At 42.2% G+C, this 25,451-nt stretch overlaps 1 protein-coding gene across 2 annotated transcripts in view; it reads left to right on the plus strand.

Annotated features, from left to right (window-relative positions):
* hexb (hexosaminidase B (beta polypeptide)) overlaps positions 1–16,419 on the plus strand; it is a 48,710-nt gene extending 32,291 nt beyond the window's left edge. Inside the window, exons 8-13 of one of the 2 annotated variants that reach the window (XM_078214908.1) lie at positions 382–468; positions 3,014–3,086; positions 8,976–9,150; positions 14,384–14,474; positions 15,555–15,659; positions 15,865–16,419. In XM_078214908.1, the coding sequence (XP_078071034.1) occupies positions 382–468; positions 3,014–3,086; positions 8,976–9,150; positions 14,384–14,474; positions 15,555–15,659; positions 15,865–15,925 (592 nt within the window). In that variant the 3' untranslated portion in view covers positions 15,926–16,419. Of the gene's footprint in view, positions 1–381; positions 469–3,013; positions 3,087–8,975; positions 9,151–9,875; positions 10,048–14,383; positions 14,475–15,554; positions 15,660–15,864 lie in introns of both variants that reach the window. The other variant, XM_078214909.1, reaches the window with a different exon arrangement.
* The last annotated feature ends 9,032 nt before the right edge of the window (positions 16,420–25,451 follow it).

Genomic DNA, 25,451 nt, shown 5'->3' on the forward strand with positions numbered 1-25,451 from the left:
CTAGCCAGCAATGCCCACATCCTATGAAATAATTTTTAAAAATAAATGAATTCACCCGATGATTTGTAAGTCTTTCAACTCTGCATTTTGTAAAGGAAAACCAGATCCATGCTTTGTTGAGGAGTGTTTTTTTTAAAAGTTATTTGGATGAGTTTGAGACTTTACATGTAAATATAAAATTACTAGTTGCATATAATTGTTAGTCGCAAATGGACCTGTTCAAACTTGCACACCTATTTCATAATATACCTGCACTGTATGAGTCTTGTTGTTTTGTATGAAGCATGCATCTTTGTGAAATGCCTTGTTGGTTAAAATAAAAATATTGGTTGGAGCCAGTCTTACTCATTTTGACCCTCCATTTTTATAAATTTCCTCCAGGAAGTCCAATCCTAATGTCTCCCAGTTCATGCAAAAGCAAGGCTTTGGAAGTGATTACAGAAAACTTGAGTCTTTCTATATCCAAAAGTAAGCATTTTGATTTATTACCATCGTTATTTGTAGTAGTGATTTGCCTAAGGGCAGATCATCATTTTGTCACTCCTCAATCTTGTGCTTTCCTCTTCAGTGGCTCAGAGGAGCCTTCTATTTTCAATTTCAAGTTGTCTGGCATAACATATTAATTAATCTAGATATGTTGCATTTCTTAGATACTTGTTTGAACAGGCTGTTGCTGCAATCAGTGCAAAATATATTTTTAAGTTAACCTTGCTAACTGAATTATAGATATCAACTTGGATTCTGCAGTGGAAAATTTGTACACATCACAATTTGAATGATGAGGCCATTCGGGGCACGGTTTGTTACCCAGGGTCCTTTCGTTTTTTTTTGTGATACTTCCAAAGTACTTCCCTCCCGTGTAAAATGACTCAATTGATTCCAAATTTCACATGCTTTGAAGTATTCTTTTCCTGGATAGAAGGGCGGCACGGTAGCACAGTGGTTAGCACTGCTGCTTCACAGCTCCAGGGTCCCGGGTTTGATTCCCAGCTCGGGTCACTGTCTGTGTGGAGTTTGCACATTCTCCTCGTGTCTGCGTGGGTTTCCTCCGGGTGCTCCGGTTTCCTCCCACAGTCCAAAGATGTGTGGGTTAGGTTGATTGGCCAGGTTAAAAAAATTGCCCCTTAGAGTCCTGGGATGTGTAGGTTAGAGGGATTAGCGGGTAAAATATGTGGGGGTAGGGCCTGGGTGGGATTGTGGTCGGTGCAGACTCGATGGGCCGAATGGCCTCCTTCTGCACTGTAGGGTTTCTATGAAAGATCTTCAGTGGCTAAAACACTGGGTTTACCCAATTTTTAAAAAAAAACAGTTTTGGGTCTTTACTTTGGGGAAATGTATCAGAGGGGTGGTTCCCAGAAGAAATTCACTAAGCTATTGGGGTGACCAGTTATAACGGAGACAAGAGGATGATGTTTTTTAGATAATTGGAGGTTAGCAATGCCATACAGAAAGTGGTGGAAGCAAACAGAGGTTTTAAAAGGAATTAGGGGAGAACAAAATTTTAAAGAACCGAATGATAGGATTTACTTGAGAACAAGCTCTGGTATGATTGGTGGAATGACCGTTTGCTATATAGTATAAGGCTATGACTAAGTTTGCTTTCACCCCAGGCCTAGTTCGTTTCTGCAAGGCTATCTAAGATCAGTTAATCTTTCCTAACTTTGACATCTGTAACTGAACACTTAGACTGTTGGTGGAACAACATTTGATCTTGCAGTGGTGCCTCATTCTTTTATGTCCTATATTTGTTGTGATGAAACCTAGAAGCTTAATTGAAATTGCAAATTATAGTTCTAAGATGTGTGGAAACTTAAATTATTTGGTTCGTTTATGCTTGCTACTTCCTTTTGAGTTTTACATTTGCTATAAGGATAGTAGATGTGAGTAAAAGGATATCCAATTGTATCTGACATTATTTTGACCACTCCACCAGGTTGTCCATGTTCAGTGTGCTTTAAAATGTAAAAGAATGCAGAGCGCTTAAAATCTAACTACTTTAATTATTGCAGTGACTCAAAGGGGGAATGTTCCTCATTTGTTGCTGGTATCTCCTGTCAACACAAGTGTTTTCATTTTGTTAACATGAGATGGGCATTTTTGCTTTGCCTGTCCTGCGTTCTCTTTCACTGATAAATGAACAGAAAGAGCAGCACTTTCTCACATCAGTAAGTAGAATTTAGCATTTTTTTTGTGATTAAATAGGAATGCCAAAGCATAGAATTGTGAATGGCAATTAGTTAGTGGTTTGTGGATGAGGTGCCATTCTTACTCTAATGGTGAGATTTTTTAAACCTTTTTAGTGGATCTTTGTCTTGTATTGTGGGAGTTTCACATCAATCTGAGATTATCGGGCCATATTTTTCTGCAGCAGGGCATCTAACTGCAATTGCTGTTAATTAGACCCACCTACCCGTGGGCATTTTAAGATTTTCAATTTATATTTAAAAGTGTAAATTGATAATGTTGCACTGGAAACAGCAAAACACCCGGGCCCCAAATGAACTGGCAACTTTTACAAATCCCATTGAAAAGGAAGTATAAATGTGAGTATGTGAATTCGATGTCAAATGCGTTGCAGAAAAATAGACCAAAAAGATTGGGGACAGAGAAAGGGACAAAGGATCTATCAAATTAGATTTTAAAGATATGAACATTTAATACCCGATGGAATGAAACTCCAGGCTTGTTAGTAGTTAATTTTCAGTGTCTGATAATGGGAAGCTGGTACACCTAATATCCATGAACAATTTGAGCATAAGTAACAGCACCTGCCATTAGTTTCACCATGCATTGTTACAGCAGACATGGCCCATTAACATTTTAGGCACACCAGCCTGAAGCCACATTTGTCGCCTGCCATTTCCAGGTTCTGAAACGTGACCAGTTGCACTTCGAGTGGATCTAATGGGGAAAGTTGTGCAAATATTTCCTGTGATTAATGTTGTACACTTTGGTAATTTAGTTTATCTTTTTGTAGCTGGATATACTAACTTCGTGTGTGCATTAATTGCAGGGTTCTGGATATTGTAACAACCAATATGAAGGGTTACATGGTCTGGCAGGAAGTCTTTGATAATGGAGTGAAGGTAAGTATATAGCTAATTTGGTCAGCATATATTAAACAAAAAACTATGCAATGCAATATAGTCCAGGTGTTTCCAGTAGTTAAAGCAGTAGTTTGGTGTTAGAATTGTGTTAGAATTGAATAATAGAATATTAATTTAAGGGAACAGAGCTGGTATGTGATAACTACAAAGAATTTTGAACATTTTTCATGTTTGGTTTTTCCTACCCTTCTTGGCTTCTGCTCGTGTGCTTGGTATTGCATGGCTTGTTTGTACCGTACTACTTTTTTGCTCATAAGGGTTCATGGTATTAATTTCTTGGAGGAAATACCGGTAAGCAAATAATTTAAACTATCTGTAATTTTTAAAACCAACCTGTAAAACATGTGCATAAGTGTTGTTTTGCAGTGGTTTCCTCAGCAACTTTGTTTTAGATACAATATGGTATACAGAGGTCTACCATGCTCGAGAACTTTGCATTTATGCAGATAATGTGTTGTTTATATACCTGTCAAACTCATTTGTTTTGTCATAGTGCTTTATTTTCCTATTCCGTCATGAATTTGCATTTAAATAGTAGGATTGGGCAGAGTCCCAACATGTATTTATGGAAAGGGAATTCTGTTAACAGACCTGCTGGAATTTCTGGAGCCTTTAACTGGCAGCAGGAACCAGTGGATGCAGTGTATTGGACTTTCAAAAGGATAGAAGATAGTAAGCAAAATTAGAACTCACATAGCATTGGGGAAATTTGCTAGCATGGATTGAGAATTGGTTAACAACCAGGAAACTTGAGTAGGATTAAACAGATAATTCTCAGGTTGACAGGCTGTGACTAGCGAAGTACCACAAGGATTAATTCTTGGACCCCTAGCTACTTACAATCTATTTCAATGACCTGAATGTGGGGGCCAAATGTAATGTTTCCAAGTTTGCTGAGTGGAAAGTGAGTTGCATGGAAGATGAAAGAGGCTTCATGGGGAATTAGGAAGACTAAGGGAATAACAAGAATATGACGGATGTAATATAGTGTGGACAAATGTGAAGTTATCCACTTTTGTAGGAAAATTCAAAATATTTCTTAAATGGTAAGAGACCTGGCTGTCCTTTTTTCATGCAGGTGCAACTAGACATCAAATGGGATGTTGGCCTTTCAGTGCATCATAATTTGAATGCAGGAGTAAAGATGTCTCGCTGCAACTATACAGCATTAATCAGACCACACCTGGAGTATTGTGTTCAGTTTTGGCCTCCTTGCCTAAGGGTATAATTACCATAGAGGGAATGCAGTAAAGATCACCAGACTAATCCCTGGGATGGCAGGATTGTCCACAGAGGAGAGATTGAAGACACAGTACCTATATTCTCTAGAGTTTGGAAGAACGAGAGGTGATCTCCTTAAAGCATAAAAATTCTTAACAGAACTCGACAAGATAGATGCAGGAAGGATGTTGACCCTTGCTAGCTAGATCTAAAACCAGGGGACACAATCTCGGAATAAGTGGAAGGCCATTTAGGACTGGGATGAGGAGGGATTCCTTCACTGTGTGCTGAATCTTTGGAATTCTCTACGCCACCGGGCTGAGGAGGCTCATTTGTTAAGAATAATCGAGATCAGTTGATTTCAGATATTAAAGATACTACAGAGGAAAAATGCCATGAGGTGGATGATCAGCTGTGATCCAGTTAAATGGCAGAGCAGGTTTGATGGGCTCAATGGCCTACTCTTGCTCTCATCTTCTATGTTCCTAACCAAGGATAATAAAACAGTGAGCTGCTCCAGATTTTAAGTGAAATGATTGAAGTCACAGGCTCATCCAAATACAAGTGTTCCCGCTTTCTGCATTTGGTAGTTTTTCAATGATTTGAAATTTGTTCCTGAATTGTATTTTAACCTGGATAGGACAATCTCAATCTGCAGCCCATCTGCTGTATAGATTATGCCACTCTCTGGGTAATCTTGCTCATCTAAATGAATGAACTCATTAAGCCCCACATTTTAGTATGTAAAATATGGAACTAGAACAGTTACTGATCTATTTTTGTTCGCCGTCTAAAATATTTCCCCTATTGTTGTATGTTACTTGCAAAGCATTGTTTGAAGTGGCACTGTGAAGTGAGGATGCAGAGAAGATTTATGACAATGGTTTCAGTTGGGATAGATTGAGAAACTTGGTTTCCTCCTGAACAGGCACTTTGATTTCGTAGAATCCCTGCAGTGCAGAAGGAGGCCATTTGGCCCATCGAGCCTGCACCGACATTAACCCCATGTATTTACCCTGCTAATCCACCTGATACTAAGGAGCAATTTACCATGGCCAATTAACCTAACCTGCACATCTTTGGACTGTGGGAGGAAACTGGAGCACCCAGCGGAAACCCACACAGACACGGGGAGAAACAGTGACCCGAGGCCAGAATTGAACCCAAGTCCCTGGTGTTATGAGGCAGCAGTGCTAACCACAGTGCCACCCACGGTGCTCAAAATCAATGGTCCAGACAGAGTAAATGGAACTATCTACACCCTGGTGTTTGCTGTTGACCAGAAACTGAACTGTACCAGTCATATGAATACTGTGGCTGCAAGAGCAGGTCTTGGGAAATCTACAGTGAGTAACTCAACTTGCTACTCCCCAGCGCCATCTAAAAGGCATAAATCAGGAGTGTGATGGAATACTGTTCACTTGCCTTGATGAATGCAGCTCCAACAGTACTTAAGCTCATCAAACAGGCCAATGCAACCTCCTTGGCACTGCATCCATCACTTTCAGCATCCACCACTTTCAACATCCATTCTGTGCACAACCAATGCACATTGGCAGCAGTGTGAACCATTTATACTGCACTGTAACAACTCATCAAGGCTCCTTCAACAGCATCTTCCAAACCAGAAATCTCCACTATCTGGATGGCACAGTAGTTAGCACTGCTAGCTCCCAGCGCCAGGGACCCGGGTTCAATTACTGGCTTGGGTCACTTGGGTTTCATCCTGAAGAAGAGGAGTTTTGATTGATTCATAGGATCCCTACAGTGCAGAAGGAGGCCATTTGTCTGTGTGGAGTTTGCACATTCTCCCCATGTCTGCATGGGTTTCCTCTGGATGTTTCGGTTTCCTCCCACAGTCCAAAGATATGCGGGTTAGGTGGTTTGGCCATCCTAAATTGCCCCTTAGTCTCAGGGGGACTACCTAGGGTAAATGCATGTAGTTATGGAGATAGGGCTTGGGGGGGATTGTGGTCGGTGCAGTCTCGATGGGCCAAATGGCCGCCTTCTGCACTGTAAGATTCTATGAAAAGGACAAAGGCAACAAATATATGGGAACACCACAATCTTCAAGTTCCTCTCCAAGCCACTCACCATCCTGACTTGGAACTCCATCATCATTCCTCATTGTCAGTAGGTCAAAATCCTGGAACACCCTCCCAAACAGCACTGTGGTGTTGTTATGCCAGATGGACTGCAGTCGTTCCTTATAATTCAAATCTTCCAGTCCCAGTAACATCCTTATAATTTTTTTGCATCCGTTCCAATTTAACAACATCCATCCTATAGCAGGGCGACCAGAACATAAGAACTAGGAGCAGGAGTAGGCCATCTGGTCCCTTGAGCCTGCTCCGCCATTCAATAAGATCATGGCTGATCTTTTCATGGACTCAGCTCCACTTACCTGCCCGCTCACCATAATCCTTAATTCCTTTACTGTTCAAAAATTTATCTATCCTTGCCTTAAAAACATTCAATGAGGAAGCCGCAACTGCTTCACTGGGAGGGAATTCCACAGATTCACAACCCTTTGTGTGAAGAAGTTCCTCCTCAACTCGGTCCTAAATCTGCTCCCCCTTATTTTGAGGCTATGCCCCCTAGTTCTAGTTTCACCCGCCAGTGGAAACCACTTCCCTGCTTCGATCTTATCTATTCCCTTCATAATATGTTTCTACAAGATCTCCCCTCATTCTTCTGAATTCCAATGAGTATAGTCCCAGTCTACTTAGTCTCTCCTCATAAGCCAACCCTCTCAACTCCGGAATCAACCTCGTGAATCTCCTCTGCACCCCCTCCAGTGCCAGTTTATCTTTTCTCAAGTAAGGAGACCAAAACTGTACACCGTACTCTAAGTGTGGCCTCACCAGCACCTTATACAGCTGCAACATAACCCTCGCTGTTTTTAAACTCCATCCCTCTAACAATAAAGGACAAAATTCCATTTGCCGCCTTAATTACCTGCTGCACCTGCAAACCAACTCCTTGTGATTCTTGCACAAGGACACCCAGGTCCCTCTGCACAGCAATTTTTTGCCATTTAAATAATAGTCCATTTTGCTGTTATTCCTACCAAAATGGATGACCTCACATTTACCAACATTGTACTCCATCTGCCAGACCCTTGCCCACTCACTTAGACTAACTGTATCCCTTTGCAGACTTCCAGCGTCCTCTGCACACTTTGCTCTGCCACTCACCTTAGTGACATCTGCAAATTTTGACACGCTACACTTGGTCCCCAACTCCAAATCATCTATGTAAATTGTAAACAATTGCGTCCCAACACTGATCCCTGAAGCACACCACTAGTCACTGATCGCCAACAGAAAAACATCCATTTACCCCCACTCTTTGCTTTCTGTTAGTTAATCAATCCTCTATCCATGCTAATACATTACCCGTTACACCGTGCACCTTTATCTTATGCAGCAGTCTTTGGTGCGGCACCTTGTCAAATGCCTTCTGGAAATCCTGATACACCACATCCACAGGTTCCCCATTGTCCACTGCACATGTAATGTTCTCAAAGAATTCCACCAAATTAATCAAACATGACCTGCCCTTCATGAACCCATGCTGTGTCTTACCAATGGGACAATTTATATCTAGGTGTCTCGCTATTCCTTGATAGATTCAAGCATTTTCCCTACTACAGAAGTTAAGCTAAACAGCCAATAGTTACCCGCCTTTTGTCTACCTCCTTTTTTAAACAGTGGCGTCACATTTGCTGTTTTCCAATCTGCGGGAACTACGCCAGAGTCCAGCGAATTTTGGTAAATTACCACTAGTGCATTTGCCATTTCCCCTGCCGTCTCTTTTAGTACCCTGGGATGCATTCCATCAGGGCCAGGAGACTTGTCTACCTTTAGTCCCATTAGCTCGCCCAACACTATCTCTTGCGTGATAATTTCTGTACACTGCTCCAAATGTGGCCTTACCGATGTTACAACTGTACAAGACATAGTGTCCCAACTCCTGTACTCTATGCTCTGACTGATGAATGCAAGTGTACCAAACGCTGATTTCAATGGTGACTTTCAAAATTGTACAAACATCTGCAGTTTAAATATTTGCAAGTTTGTAGGTGAAGGGCAATTGCTCTTGCAGAAAGTTGATGGATCAAATGGCCTCTTCCTGCTCTATAACCTTGCCATTGTTCTGTGTATTGCTGTTTTTCATTTAGTTGCTTTTATCCAAAGTATGTTACATCCTAAATGCAGGGTTGTTGTGAAAGCAGTTTCCTTTCTGCCATGTTCGAAATGGAATCTATTATTGAGCTACCATAAAAGGTGGATAATCCCATAGTGCAAATTTTATATTAAATCATTAACCAATTTAGACATTCTGCATTTTAAATTAGGCTGTGGGTTCTTGAATGTAAGTGTACAACAGTACATCAAACATAAGGACTGGTTTCCTAGAATGGAAAGAACACAACGGGCTTCTGTTTAACACAGCTTCTTCTGTAGCTGCTTCGCTATTCAACTGCTTCGATTTTGTGCAAAATCAATATTTTGAGAGAATGCAATTTACTTAAGTATATGGAAATATAGAATAGTCTTCAGTGGTACGCCTTTTATAGATAAAAATATCTTGCATATAAATTATAGTTGGCCATATAAATTTTAAATATACTTATTTTTGCAGATTAAGCCAGACACTATAGTTGAAGTGTGGATGGAGAAAAATATGAAAGCAGAGTTATCTAAAGTAACACTAGCTGGGTTCACAACCATTCTTGCAGCACCTTGGTACTTAGATTACATTTCCTATGGACAGGACTGGCAAAAGTACCATCAAGTTGAGCCTCTCCATTTCAATGGTTGGTTAATTTCATTATTAAAGTGAAGAATGATAATGTTGTAGCACATTTTGTCCCTCCCTAATTAATTAAAGTTTATTTATTAGTTGCAAGTAGGCTTGCATTAACACTGCAGTTAAGTTACTGTGAAAATTCCCTTATTGGTACTTGTGGATGCTCTATTTAGAATGCACCCTTAATTTTAAATATGCACAATTTGAAAAAAATTGACCTGACTTACTTGACATTCATTAATACCATGTTCCTTGCAATTGCATTATGCCTTTTTCGTTGATCGTCTGTTGATTGCTTCAGCCCATAGTGGCGATCAGTCAGAATTTAGAATAATCAGCATGAATAGGGTACATTCTGTGCTAATGTGGATCTAGGAACATTCATTCTTTGCAACCTTTCTAGCTGTTCTGCTTATGGTGAAACCTTGCTGGTCTCTGGTTGGGCAAACTTTGAGCTAATCTGTTGTTTAACATTTTTGGATGCCTTTTGTTCTTGATCATCTGAGTTTTTTGTTGAGGAAGAAGCATGCATTGCCTGCTGTTTGAATGCCTGTTGAATTGAAATGATTGGTGGTGAGGGGAGCAGGTTTGTAGTATTAAATTTTACAAGTATAGTAGAAATTTGGTGCACATCCTGACTTTCTTTTGATATTGTAAGTTCAAGAACTCAGACTAAAATGTGTGACATTGGGTTTCTTGTCTTTGCACGTTGTTTTTGTTTTTGGTTTGTAGTTGAAGCCGGACACCATAATCCACGTGTGGAAACGTGGCTACCAGCAGCAACTGGCAGTTGTAACCGCTGCTAAGTTTCAAACTCTTCTGTCCTCTCCATGGTACATGAATTACATTTCATATGGTCAAGACTGGCGGGGGATATACACAGTGGAGCCATGCAACTTCAATGGTGTGTTTATAATGCTACAGCTAACCACGTGCATGAACATTTGTCTATTCTCTTTTTTTTTAGATAAATGAGTGTTTTGGCCAACTGTTGTTGAGCTTCAATGTACTTTTTTTTAGTTACATAATTCAGAATGGTTAGGGCCTAAAAAATGACTAAAATTTGTTAATTTTTTTAACAAAGGGAAAATGATTTAGTGGGCTAAAGTGAATGGAGAGAAATTGTGCACTTGAGATGTTTCCAGCTTTTGTGTTTCTCAACAGGGCAGAAGAGGTGGAATGGAAATGAAGAGACAGCTCACAGCACCCCTCTTTACCCCCCTCCCACTCCCCCAACAACCCTGCTGTGTGTGGATCTAATCATTGAAATAGTTTAGTTTCTCAGCCAAATCTAATTATGTTTGCTCAATTTTTCTTTAAAAAAAAGTTAAAGTGCAAATTCAGCATATTCTTGACTTCCAAAACCTACAGAAATGGGCCATATTCAGCCCAATTGGTCTGTTGTTATTCCATCTACTGCCTTTTAGCCTTTCTCTTTTCTCAGATGCACTCATCTAGTTTCTTCTTTTAATTCGGTACAGTATGCGTACCAAAAGCAACAAATCACAAGTAAGCAATCTTCCCTATGAGGTTTATGAACAAACTACAATACGTCTCCCCAGCCTCATTCTTGGCAAAAATTGCCATTATCTTTAGTTGTAGCTAACAATTGGTTGTCATGAATCATAGAATAGTATGACAGCAAAGAAGACATTCTGGTCTCTGGGAGCGCAATCTAGTTACCCACTCCCTGGCTCTTTTCCCAAGCTGATGTTGGGCCATGTAAATTATAAAACTGATGTTTTGAGGGTTGGTAGTTGATATAATCAATGAAGATGTGGAATAGGACCTGAGATGAGGTAGAGTGGAAGGGTACATATGAGATGTGAATAATAGAGCTGAAGCAAATGCTGGATTGGAGGCAGCCAGATTGTTAGAGTAATCAAGTTTGGAGGTGACAAACTTTGACAAAAAACTTTTAGTGGCGTACCTTGAGCTTTTGTTGTTGCTCTGCATTAGTTGCATATATTCAGCAGGAGTTTACTAAAGCTCCTCGGTTTCATTCTGCTTCACTTGGCTATTTCAGCATTCTTTGATATATTCCCTATATACAACACTTGATACAATCTACCATTTTCCTGCCCGCTTGCTTATTTTCATCTTCACGTGATTGATTTTGCTGCCTTGACTTGCTGGTTTCACAGCCTTTTCTAGCTTGGAGGCATCTGTAAATTTGACCACTGCATCGTTTTTGCAAACTGTATAGTAATAATACCAGTAGTGAGCCCTGCTAGACCATTACTAAATATTTCTCCAACAATTACTGTTTTCTACCCTTTAGGTTTTTAATCAATTGTTTTATCTCTCTTTTAACTCTCATTACTTGATTGCTGGTATGTGTAGAGTATTGGATTGGGTGAGATGCATGTTGCTTAGTTGCTGAATGAGTCATATTTACTCAACAGCAGGTTCTATGCTAAACTCCCTAGATTTACCATGAATCCCCAAAAATGTCTTTTAATGACCTTTTGAGTAGGAGAATGAGAATATAAGAGGCATGGTTAGTAAGTTTGCAGATAACACTAAGATTGGTGGCATAGTGGACAGTGAAGAAAGTTATCTCCAATTGCAACGGGATCTTGATCAATTGGGCCAGTAGGCTGACGAATGGCAGATGGAGTTTAATTTAGATAAATACGAGGTGATGCATTTTGGTAGATTGAACCAGGGCAGGACTTACTCAGTTAATGGTAGGGCGTTGGGGAGAGTTACAGAACAAAGAGATCTAGGGGTACATGTTCATAGCTCCTTGAAAGTGGAGTCACAGGTGGACAGAGTGGTGAAGAAGGCATTCAGCATGCTTGGTTTAATCGGTCAGAACATTGAATACAGGAGTTGGAATGTCTTGTTGAAGTTGTACAAGACATTGGTAAGGCCACACTTGGAATACTGTGTGCAATTCTGGTCACCCTATTATAGAAAGGATATTATTAAACTAGAAAGAGTGCAAAAAAGATTTACCAGGATGCGACCGGGACTTGGTGGATTGAGTTATAAGGAGAGGCTGGATAGACTGGGACTTTTTTCTCTGGAGCATAGGAGGCTGAGGAGTGATCTTATAGAGGTCTATAAAATAATGAGGGGCACAGATCCGCTGGATAGTCAATATCTTTTCCCAAAGGTAGGGGAGTCTAAAACTAGAGGGCGTAGGTTTAAGGGGAGAGATACAAAAGTGTCCAGAGGAGCAATTTTTTCAGAGGGTGGTGAGTGTCTGGAACAAGCTGCCAGAGGTAGTAGTAGAGGCGGGTACAATTTTGTCTTTTACAAAGCATTTAGATACATGGGTACAATGGGTATAGAGGGATATGAGCCAAATGTGGGTAATTGGGATTAGCTTAGGGGTTTTTTTTAAAAAAAGGGTGGCATGGACAAGTTGGGCCGAAGGGCCTGTTTCCATGCTGTAAACCTCTAAGACTCTGAGTCCAGAGTATAGCACACTATCAGGTTTCCCACAGTCAACAAGTTGCCTCTGCTTATTCGTCCTGCTCACTGGTTTAAGTTCTTTTTGAGGGTATATGTTTGCTTCATCTGGGATTTGATTTCATTTCTTTATCTCTCAAGCCCATCAGATTTACATGATTTGCTATTTCAGTTTCTTGCAAGTCCACAGTCTTCGTCTGAGGTTTTTTTTTCTCTTTAATTGTCTTGTTATCATGTAGCCATTATTATTATCCATGCTACCTCTTCACTGGGTAACTGCACCACATTTTCCCAAGCAAGCTTTAACAGTTTGCTTTTATATTGCACCCTAATGTCCCAATGTACTCAGTGGTGTGGCCACTACCAAAGGAGATATTAGGGGCAGAGTGACCAAAAGCTTTCAGATCTGAGAGTGTTTAAGGAGGGCCTTTGGGGAGAGAGAGAGGAACCTAAACATCAGAAGATGTCCAGATATATGAGGACTGTGGAGATAAATTATCGCAAGTGGATCTAGATATGTTAGAGGACTGAACACCTGATTGGTAAATAATGATTAACTTAGAAAGTGAAGGTGTGTGACATGGTGAATACTTCATATGCGCCATTCAGGGAAAAGTATAAAAGCCAACGAAGAAAAAAATGCTGAGAGTATTCTAATGCACAGGTTCATGAATAATACTATCAAGCATTGGCTAGAGTGAAATGATGTATTTAGTGGACAATAAAACAATGTACCATGGTTTGAATATTGTGTCCAGGTTTTGTATCGTCACATGGTGACTATTGAAGCTTTGGAAAAGGTGCAGAGAAGGTTAGAAATGGGAAAGAACAGGTCACAAAGAGAAAAATCTACATTTGAGACCTTGGTTCCCAGTTCCTCATTGTATAATGGTAAGAACAGAGATTTGGGTGAGCAGAACTTGAGCTAGTGTTTATCAGGTAAGGAATGTGACTGCCCAGAAGAGCATTGGAATAGTGAATGTCATTTTGCTGAAAGTTGGAAAGACTGTATTTCACGAGAAAAGACTTGAATCCCACTGTCTCAACCACACAAGTAACTGTGTGATTGGAATGAAGGAGATAAGTCACCATTTCACAAATAAGATATATTGTGAATAAACTGATACAGCCCAATCTCCTAGTTTATAAACTCACAAGGTGTAAATGATTGAGACACTCAACCGGAATATGATCTATGGACTTTAATACAAAATGCAAAGTGAAGTGACGTTTTTCATTTCTAGTCTATAAATTAAGGAGACCTGCATTTTGTAACATTGGAATTATTTGTACTAATATTCAGAATTTATCCTTTAATTTGTCTATAAGTTATGAATTATGATTACTTTTATTTACTTCATCCTCAATTGGGCACCACCTTTGATTTTTCTCAATAAACCAATTATCTATTTATATAGTGATGAACATTAGACATCTTTACTTCCTTTTTACCATTATGTTAATGACTCAAGTAGGTTTAATTTCAGTTGGCTAAAAATAAATGATATCATTGTATTTTATTGGTTTGTGGAAATGTCCAATTCTTTGCAAGTATTCTGTAAAGTATAATATGTAAAATATTATAATTGTTATCAATCTTCATCTCCATTTTGCCATTGCGTTATACCAGTATCATTTTAGTCAATACTACTGTGCTGAATTAGAATAAATGTTCATGGTGTTACTTTGTTCTGTAATAACATTTTATAGTATTTATTCTGACAGCAGGTTCTAAAGACATATTTAATTGCCTTGGATAATTGAACTAGGCACCAGGCTAGTTAAGTCCAGTAGTAACCTTCCCTCTTTTTCAAATCCAGGAACTGCAGCACAGAAGAAGCTGGTGATTGGGGGAGAGGCTTGTCTCTGGGGCGAATATGTGGATGCAACCAATCTTGCCTCACGATTATGGTAGCAAACCTTTTTTATGTTAGTAGTATATCTTTCTCAGCCCAGAGATTCATCAACATCTATTTGCCAGTAACAAATAAAACCTGTACTAATGCAAGGCAATAGGGGTTGCCTAGTTCTGTTTTTTCAAGAGTTGGGTTGGATTTTTATCTTTTTTCCTCTCGGACAATTGGTGGTGGGCAACAAATTCTAATAGAAAGAGATTAAGGCTACATGGCATATTTCCTGTTATGCACAGAATCTCTATATTCTGAATGTTTACTTTAGATTTGAGGGGAAAGTAGGGTTTTGCCACGGGGGTTGTTGCTAGTTGTGCAAGCCTTGACATCTCCGACTTATCTTGGATCCCTTAAGACAGGCCTAATAACAGCAGCATGACTCCTGAAGGGACATTGGTGCTGGCCGTGACTATTGTAACATCTGTTTCACGTACTGAGGCACAGGGCAGGATTTTGCAACCTCGTTCATCCTGAAACCGTAAAATCCTGCCTGAGATCAATGGACCTTCCCAACCGGCCCACCCGGTGTAGTGCATTCAGTATGCACCCTTTGACCTCTTATTTTGAAGGTATCTCCCCAGATTCTCAGGTTTTTTTTTGCTCACTGTTTTGGATTTCTCTCCCATGCTTTTTTTTGCTTTGTATTCATCCTAATGAAGATGAGCCAAGTGTATAGGGCAGATGTTTATGGGCATCTGGAGTTTGAGCAAACGTGAAAGTGGCTGACTTTTGGCTTGCTGCTCCTTGGAGGGAGTGGTGAATTTGAAATAAGAACACATTCTACTGAGTCAAGTGAATTTTCAGTTTGTTGCTTAAAGTTCAAGATTTCAGTCTTGTCAGAGTGCTCAGCTTCTCCAAAAATAAAAATGCCTCTGTCTCTAATTTGTAATGGTCTGGTGTGTATTTTAAGCCCTCCTTGTATTGACTGACAGTAGGGAATAGAATAGGTGGCAGAAAAAATGGATCCTTAATTCTGGGCTACTAATTGATGGCATGCTATATTCCATATTGTTAATGTTTTAATACTATCCAATGTTGCTCATGGTCATCAAACGTGCATTTCTTTTTCCTTTCCCTGAAGGCCTCGGGCAAGTGCTGTTGGTGAGCGTCTTTGGAGCAGTGAAGAAACAAGAGATATAAGTGACGCTTACAAGAGGTTAAGCAAACATCGCTGCCGCATGGTCCGGTAAAGAATGATTCAAAACTACAATATTGCGAAATCGCACAAAGTATTTTTCATAAAAACCACCTCCTTGCCAATTCCCATTGTATCCAGAGTAAACCAGTATTTCAAGATTGTCTGTCAGTCTTGAGTCTTGGAGCATTGGAAGTGTTTATGGAGCAGATTTAAGGGTTTGCACATAAAAATGACTTTTTTCTTCCTCTTGCAGACGTGGGATATCAGCTGAACCGCTGTACATCGGCTACTGTGATCATGAATACAGAGGGTAACAAAGTTCAACTGATCAAATGAATCTTCTGGAAAACTTGGGGGTGTCAAATTTGTAACTCAGTACAAACCAAGATAAATTTGAATGAAAATGTTTCACTGGAGTTATAGAGAATTGTTTGTTTTTGAACCAGAATGAATGTTTGATTTTTTTTTAAATATAAAGGTTTGGAAGGATTGTACAATGAAGTTCATATTTTAATAATTTAGAATTTTATTGATGCCCTCTCCTGGACCTTGCATTTAGTTTTTTCAGTGCTGTATCCAGCCAGTGGTACAAATGTAATAATGTCTGCTTACTTTTATCTTACCAAATGAATCAAATGTTTAATATAATTTGATACTTAACCTAAATTTGAAGATTTTGTCACATTTTGATATCTCTGGGCTATATTTCCTCGACATTTGAAAAGGTGGTTAATGTATAACCCAACAATGATTAGGATGTGCTGCCTTGAAATTTAATTAAATATAAATAATAAAAGTTGACATGTCACACCTGTGAAGGTTTCCACTTTTTAATGCTTAACAAGCAGTTATAGAGCCACTTGTTGGAAAAAGTGCTTAGCAATTTCAATGGAAAAAGAAAATGCTAGAAATGGCCAGCAGGTCAGGCAGCATCTGGAAGGAGACCTCACCAATATCGCCATCCTCTTATGATGAGGGAGCCAAGCATATCGTGCAAAAGAGCAAGTGCTAAGTGGAAGATCCATATTGGCCTTCTCCAGATGGTGTGCCACTCTTCAGCCAATTTGATTCACTTTGCATGATTTCAAGGAAACGGTCAGATGCTGCAAAAGCTATGGGTCCTGACAACATCTGAGCAATTGTATTGAAGATTAGCACTGCTGCCTCACAGCGCCTGGGACCCAGGTTCAATTCCAGCCTCAGGTCACTGTCTGTGTGGAGTTTGCACATTCTCCCCATGTCTGTGTGAGTTTCCTCCGAGTGCTCCGGTTTCCTCCCACAGTCCAAACATGTGCAGGTTAGGTTGATTGGCCATGCTAAATTGTCCCTAGTATCAGGGATTAGCAGGGTAAATGTGTGGGGTTACAGAAATAAGGCCTGGGTGGGATGTGGTTGGTACAGACTCAATGGTGGCCTCCTCTTGCATTGCAGGGATTCTATGATATGTTCTATCCACAAAAAGCTGGACAAATCCAATCTGGCAAATTACTGCCCAATCATCTTCCCCTTGATCATCAGCAAAGTGATTGAAGGTGTCATCAACAGTGCTATCAAGGGGTGCTCACAGCAAGAACCTACTTACTCAGGGCCACTTGGCTCCTGACCTCATTTCAGCCTTGATCCAAATATGGACACAATAACTGAACTTGAGAGGTGAGAGTCACTGCCCTTCATAACAGCAGCATGTGATTGGAATAGAAGTCAATGGGAATTGGTGAGGTATGGGCAGCAAAGTGACATAGTGGTTAGCACTACTGCTTCACTGAGTCATCCTAGAATCCCCAGTGTCAGTAGGGAGTGCGATGAAATACTCCACTTGCCTAGATGAATGCAACTGCAATGATACCCCACATCATCCAGAACATTGATTGGCATACTATCCACTAGCTTAAATATTCACTCACTCCTTCCACCACTGATACAGTGGCAACTCTGATACAGGGACCTGGTTTCGATTCCCGACTTGGGTTACTGTCTGTGCTAAGTCTGCCCGTTCTTCCCATGTCTGCATGGATTTCCTCTGGGTGCTCCGGTTTCCTCCCACAGTCCGAAAGACGTGCTGGTTGCTGCTAAATTCTCCCTCTGGCATTGGGCATGCTAAATTCTCCCTCATGTGTGTGGAACTTGGCTATCAGTTTCTTGGCTATCAGTTTCTGTCGCTGAGCAGAAACTGATAGCCAAGTTCCGCACACATGAGGACAGCCTAAACCAGGATCTTGGGTTTATGTCACACTATCAGTAACCTCCACAGCTTGTTTCTAGGACTTGCAGAATCTCACTGGCTGTCCTGTCTGGAGACTATACACATCTCTTTAACCTGTGCTTAATGCTCCCTCCACTCACATTGTCTGTATCTTTAAGACCTGGTTGGCTGTAGAGATTCGCAATCTAATCAGTATTCTGTAACTTGATTTTGTGTCTCTGTATGCCCTGTTTGAGAGCAGAAATCCACTCCATCTGACGAAGGAGCAGCACTCCGAAAGCTAATGGCATTTGCTACCAAATAAACCTGTTGGACTTTAACCTGGTGTTGTTAAAACTCTTACTGTGTTTACCCCAGTCCAACGCCGGCATCTCCACATCATGAGTTCCCTTTGGCAACAAACTTAAACACCTGCTGTCATTCTCCTTCACAATTACAACAGCCCTCACTTTACTCCAAATTGTTTTGTGCATCTCCCACTGGTGATAGTAACTTCCCACTGAAGCAAATGACAATTTTACTAATATTTAAAAACACCATGCCTCCTTACTCTGTTGTACAATTTTTGTCCTCCCCTTCTGAAGTAGCAGGAGGTTCTGAGGTAGCTAGTTGAATCTTAGCAGAAGCCTTGACAGAGATTGAGATAGCATTTCCTTGTATTTGGTTGCAAACCAGTTCCCTTTTAAGAAAGAAAAGAGGAAGGATGTTTATGTGCTGCTCGCCATCATGCGGTTCGCAACCCAGGTTTCAGAAAGTGTTACAATGAATGATGGGACCAATAGTTTATCCTAAACCAATGAGATTTAAGAATTGGAAAAGAAAGAGGAAGGACTCGGAAGGAAATAAAGTGAATTGGACAAATCGGGTAGAAAAGGAGGAATAGGTCACCTCGCAAAAGAGGTAGTCTCATAAAACTCTCATAGTCTCTCCTACTGCTCCAAATAATTAGAAACTAAACATTTTTTAAAATTATATAATTCCGTTATCCTACCCGAGCACCCTCCAGTCTATTAAGTCCAGGACAGCCTCTTCCATAACGTTCTCCAAGACCAATTGGGCCAGTTGCAGCAAATGAGGTGGAAGGCTGGGAATGGCCCCTCCTATCTTATATTAATGCTAGGCCTGTGTGTGCGACAGGTGTGCACGCTGCTCTACAAATTGGGGACACCTCAGGAAATTCTGAGACAGCGTAACTTGGTCATAGCCCGAAGTCAGCATCCCTGTTTTTGCTTCACTATGTCAATTTCTCAGCTATATTGAGGGGGAAAATCCTCCTTTAAGCTTCTGGGCACTCAATGTATGTTCCTAATTTTTTGCTAATATTCAATAATAGCTGTATGAAGCTACTATCCCTGGCAGCAATAATAGATCCATTTTACCAATTCAAATCGATCCGATGTTGTTGATTTGAAAATACATTTGATTCAAGGCCAGTTGTAATCTTAGCAACCTGAGGTAAATTACTTTCCTAATGTATGAATAAAATATATAGATAAAGCAGTTGAGATGTTTGGGGCCCAGGACACCACCCTGAGGAACTCCTGCAGTGATGTCCTGGAGCTGAAATGATTGACCTCCAACCACCACAACCACCTTCCATTGTACCAGGTATGACTCCAACCAATGTAGGGTTTTCCCCCAGATTCCCATTGACTCCAGTTCTGCGAGGGCTCCTTGATGCCGCACTTGGTCAAATGCTGCCTTGATGTCAAGGGCAGTCACTCTCACCTCACCTCTGACATTCAGCCCTTTAGTCCATATTTAAACCAAGGCTGTAATGAGGTCAGGAGCTGAGTGACCCTGGCAAAACCCAAACTGAAAATCATGAGCAGGTGCTGCTTGATAACGCTGCTGATGACGCCTTCCTTCACTTCACTGATGATTGAGAGTAGAGTGACTGGGCAGTAATTGGCTGGGTTGGATTTGTCCCGTTTCTTGTGCACAGGACATACCTGGGCAATTTTCCATATTGCTCGGTGGATCCCAGTGTTGGAGCTATACTGGAATAGTTTGGCGAGGGGAGTGGCAAGTTCTGGAGCACAAGTCTTCAGTACTATTGTCGGAATGTTGTCAGGGCCCATCGCCTTTGCAATATCCAGTGCCTTTAGCCATTTCTTGATATCATGTGGAGTGGATCGAATTGGCTGAAGACTGGCATCTGTAATGGAATGGATCATCCATTCGGTACTTCTGGCTCAAGATTGGTGCGAATGTTTTAGCCCTTATCTTTTGGACTAATGTGCTTGGCTCCTCCATCATTGAGGAGGGGGATATTTGTGGATCCTCCTTCTCCAATGAGTGTCCATTTGTCCACCACCATTCATGACTGGATGTGGCAGGACTGCAGACCTTAGATCTGATCCATTGGTTGTGGAATTGCTTAGCTTTGTCTATTACTTGTTCCTTAGACTGGTATACAACCAGTCCAAAGATGTGCGGGTTAGGTTAATTGGCCATGCTAAATTGCTCCTTCGTGTCCCGGGATGCGTAGGTTAGAGGGATTAGCGGGTAAATATGTAGGGATATGGGGATAGGGCCTGGGTTGGATTGTGGTCGGTGCAGACTCGATGGGCCGAATGGCCTCTTTTTGCACTGTAGGGTTTCTATGATTCTATGACTCTATACAAGTAGTCCTGTGATGTAGCTTCACCAGGCGGACATCTCATGATTAGGTATGCCTGGTATTGATCCTGTATGCTCCCCTGCTCTCTTCATTGAACCAGATTTGATTCCCTGACTTGATGGTAATGGTAGAGTGAGAGATATGCTGGGCAATGAGGTTAGATTGGGGTTGAGTACAATTCTCCTGCTGGCAAAGACCCACAGCGCCTCATGGATTTCCAGTCTTGAGTTGCTAGATCTATTTAAAATCTATCCCCTTTAGCACAGTGGCCAAACAACATAACGGAGAGTATCCACAATGTGAAGATGGGACTTTGTCCCCACAAGGACTATGCAGTGATCAATCCTATCGATGCTGTCATGGACAGATGCATCTTCAGCCGGCAGGTTGGTGAGGATGAGATCAAGTATGTTTTTCCCTCTTGCTGGTTCCCTCACCACCTGCCGCAGTTCCAGTCAAGCAGTTATGTCCATTAGGACTTGGCCAGCTCAGTTTGTACTAGTGCTACTGAGCCACTCTTGGTGATGGACATTGAAGTCTCCACCCAGAATACATACTGTGCCCTTGTCACCCTCAGTGCTTCCTCCAAGTGATGTTTAACATGGAGCAGTACTGATTCATCAGCTGAGGGGGGAATGATACGTGGTAAACAGCAGGAGGCTTCTTTGCTCATGTTTGACCTGGAGCCTTGAGTCTTCATGGGTCCAGAGTCGATGTTGAGGACGCCCAGGGCAATTCCCTCCCGAATATGCACTATTGTGCCCCCATATCTGCTGGGTCTGTCCTGCCGAAGGAACATGACATACCCAGGAATCGTTCTGATAGTGTCTGGGATGTTATCTGTAAGGTATGATTCCGTGAATATGACTATGTCAGTGTGTTGCTTGACCAGTCTGTGAGACAGCTTTCCCAGTTTTGGTGCAAGCCCTCAGATGTTAGGAGGATTTTACACAGCCGAGAGGGCTGGGTTTGCTGTCGTCATTTCCGGTGCCTGGGTCAATGCTGGGATTCCTGTCCAGTTTTGTTTCTTTTTGTTTTCTTTTCTTTGTAGTGGTTGGAAGCAAATGAGAGGCTTGCTCGGTCATCTCAGAGGACATTTAACTGTCAACCATAGAACATAGAACAGTACAGCACAGAACAGGCCCTTCGGCCCACGATGTTGTGCCGAGCTTTATCTGAAATCAAGATCAAGCTATCCCACTCCCTATCATCCTGGTGTGCTCCATGTGCCTATCCAATAACCGCTTAAATGTTCCTAAAGTGTCTGACTCCACTATCACTGCAGGCAGTCCATTCCACACCCCAACCACTCTCTGCGTAAAGAACCTACCTCTGATATCCTTCCTATATCTCCCACCACGAACCCTATAGTTATGCCCCCTTGTAATAGCTCCATCCACCCGAGGAAATAGTCTTTGAACGTTCACTCTATCTATCCCCTTCATCATTTTATAAACCTCTATTAAGTCTCCCCTCAGCCTCCTCCACTCCAGAGAGAACAGCCCTAGCTCCCTCAACCTTTCCTCATAAGACCTACCCTCCAAACCAGGCAGCATCCTGGTAAATCTCCTCTGCACACTTTCCAGCGCTTCCACGTCCTTCTTATAGTGAGGTGACCAGAACTGCACACAATATTCCAAATGTGGTCTCACCAAGGTCCTGTACAGTTGCAGCATAACCCCACGGCTCTTAAACTCCAACCCCCTGTTAATAAAAGCTAACACTCTATAGGCCTTCTTCACAGCTCTATCCACTTGAGTGGCAACCTTTAGAGATCTGTGGATATGGACCCCAAGATCTCTCTGTTCCTCCACAGTCTTCAGAACCCTACCTTTGACCCTGTAATCCACATTTAAATTAGTCCTACCAAAATGAATCACCTCACATTTACCAGGGTTAAACTCCATTTACCATTTTTCAGCTCAGCTTTGCATCCTATCTATGTCTCTTTGCAGCCTACAACAGCCCTCCACCTCATCCACTACTCCACCAATCTTGGTGTCATCAGCAAATTTACTGATCCACCCTTCAGCCCCCTCCTCCAAGTCATTAATAAAAATCACAAAGAGCAGAGGACCAAGCACTGATCCCTGCGGCACTCCGCTAGCAACCTGCCTCCAATCCGAAAATTTTCAATCGACCACCACCCTCTGTCAGACAGCCAGTTACCTATCCAATCGGCCAACTTTCCCTCTATCCCACACCTCCTCACTTTCATCATAAGCCGACCATGGGGGACCTTATCAAACGCCTTACTAAAATCCATGTATATGACATCAACTGCCCTATCTTCATCAACACATTGCTGTGGATCTGGAATCACATGTAGACCAGACCAGATAAGGACGGCAGATTTCCTTCCAGGACATCAGTGAACCAGATGGGTTTTTAAACAATTGATAATGGTTTTTGTGGTCGTCAATAGACTTTTAATTCCAGATGTTTTTAATGAATTTAAACTCAATCCAATTAGGATTTGAGCCTGTGTCCCCAGAGCGTTACCCTGGGTCTCTGGTCCAGTGACAATACCAATACACCACTGCCCCTCCAGTTAAACAGAGACCATCCTTCCATCAGTATTTGATTGACGCAATAAACTCCGTTTTTGTCCGGTTGTTTCAATCCATCTGTAAATTTGAAGCAAACACAAAGTTGTAACCAATACCAAAAGGGCCTCTTTTATCATTGTTAATTCACTGATTGGGTGGAATTTCCCAATCTTTCCATCAGCGGGTTTCGTGGTGCTGAGAGCAGAACAAATGGGGAGAGGCCACAACCTGGATGCCCATTTGGCTGGAAATCATTTTGGAATCTCCCCATCACTTACATGGCAGTTTGGGTTTCCTGCTGATCTATGTTTGGAACACCGTTTGCATGGATGTTCATTAAAAATGTTACTTGCTGGAATTATGTTCCCCCTCCCAATCTAGCACCATGTTAGTGGGACATTAGATCAGTTGGAATCACATTTGGAAATGGCTGGGATACAGCTGTCTGCCTCACTTCTCTCTTGACTTTGAGGTTAGTGCAACATTCAAAGTTTGCCTGGAATAGTGCCACTCTGGTTTCTCAATGATGGCAGTGTAATGCCACACTGATGGCACTGTAGGGTTGGTCTGCTCATGGTGGGTGCCTCTATGTTCCAAAATGCCACACTGCAGCGGCTCTCAGACAACAGAAAGGTCAATGAACTCTCAGGAGCCAGCCACACATCACATGAGTATGAGGTTCACAAAAGGAGGTGACCACTGAATGGGAGCATGGCTCACCCTCACAATAAGAGGGCACACAGATGTATAAGCACAATGCTTTCAAATAATCAGACCATTCTCATGAATAGCAAATGTATTTACAAAGGTGCGTGATATATGCGGCAATTGAACACCCGTGACTCAGACGTGATGTCAAAGCTTCTGATTTTTCTAACCCACCACTTCAGCAGCCTCAGCGTCCACAGCAGAGGTGGGGTGGGGAGGTGGGGATGGGGTGGGGGGGTGGGGAGGTGGGGATGGGATGGGGTGGGGGGGGGGGGGGGGGGGCTGCTGACTGCTACGCCCTGTTGTCTGTTTGACTTCAGTGGGTGCCCTCTAGAAAGCTGAGAGCTGGAGGGCCCTGACTTGCTTTAGATATCCTGCTGTGGGGAAGGTCGTTTCCACCCCCTCCCCCCTCACCGCGGAGCAGTTAATGGGATCGCAAGAATAGAGCAGTTGGACACTCTCAGAATCACCTGGGTGGATGGCCCCAGGGTCTCCAGCTGCTGATCCTCCTTCCAGTGGGTGCCAGAGGGTCTGCACCTGACTCTCTGAGGAGAAGGGGCTTCTGGAGGGGTGTCAAGGTGCCCTGCCGTGCCTAGCCATCGATGGATCCCACCAATAGCTATAGCACTGCTGTGCATATTCTAGATCTGCTGGACCAAAATCTCCAAGGTGGCCATCACCTATCTCATGGTGACCTTGAGGCACTTGCATGTCGCAGCCATGACATCAGACAGAATGTAGATATGCTCCTCCATTCTTCGCTGTACCTGTTCACTGCTGCTCACAACCCCGCCTGATCTTCTGCCACCTGTTGTTGCATCTCCAGCATTTATTTAATGAGCCGTTTCCAGAGACTCATCATCTGATTCAGACTCAGTGGGTACCCAATCTACAGCAGTCCTCCGAGCCTACACACGAACTATGACCCACCGGGGTGTGTGTCTCTGTGCTGGTGAAGGATACAGCTCAACGCAGTGATGGGTGTTTTTCAAATGGATCCTCATCATCTTCCTCTGAAGTGGCCTGGGGGGTGGGGCTTATGCTGCCTGTCCTGCATTGTCTGGGCCTCCAGGTGTCTGTAAGAGGGAGAAGATAGGTTTAGGTCATCAGCAGCTAGAATACAACATTGCCTATCGCTCACCCTGAATATCAGGATGTGATCAACTCATGGGGGGCTCATCCATACTGGCTTGCTGGGATAGGCCGATCTCACTTTCACCAGAGGAGCGATCTCTATCCTCCCCTGCCAGCTCAGAAGCATCCTCCTCAAATGTGGAGAGCTCCTGTATGTCAGAGTCCCTCCTCCGGTCTGGGATCTCTCCCTCTTGTTGTGGACAACTTGGCCTGCGTGAAGACAAATGGATGGAATGTAATGAGAAGGGATGGAGCAGTGGTTGGGAAACATGCTTTGTGTGCTGAGCCCTCCCCAGGAAGGACTGAGGATGGAGCTCATGCAGCCTGATAGATGAGATGCTGGCGATGTAAAAGTGCCAGTGAGACAATCAGTGCAGGTGTCTCCCCCACTAATATCGTGTGAGATCCCTGAGTAGTGCAACCCTTTGAGTGCATGATGCCATTATGAGAATGTGAGTTTGAGTGAGCTGAATGTTGATTTATTTACCCTGGCAGAGCAGCTGAAATCATTCATCTAGATGGTTTCTCCACTTTAAAGTTTATTTATTGGTGTACAAAGAACAAAGAAAATTACAGCACAGGAACAGGCCCTTCGGCCCTCCAAGCCTGCACCGATCATGCTG

Source organism: Mustelus asterias, chromosome 6, assembly GCF_964213995.1.
Source record: "Mustelus asterias chromosome 6, sMusAst1.hap1.1, whole genome shotgun sequence".
In the NCBI taxonomy this organism is placed as follows: Eukaryota; Metazoa; Chordata; class Chondrichthyes; order Carcharhiniformes; family Triakidae; genus Mustelus; species Mustelus asterias.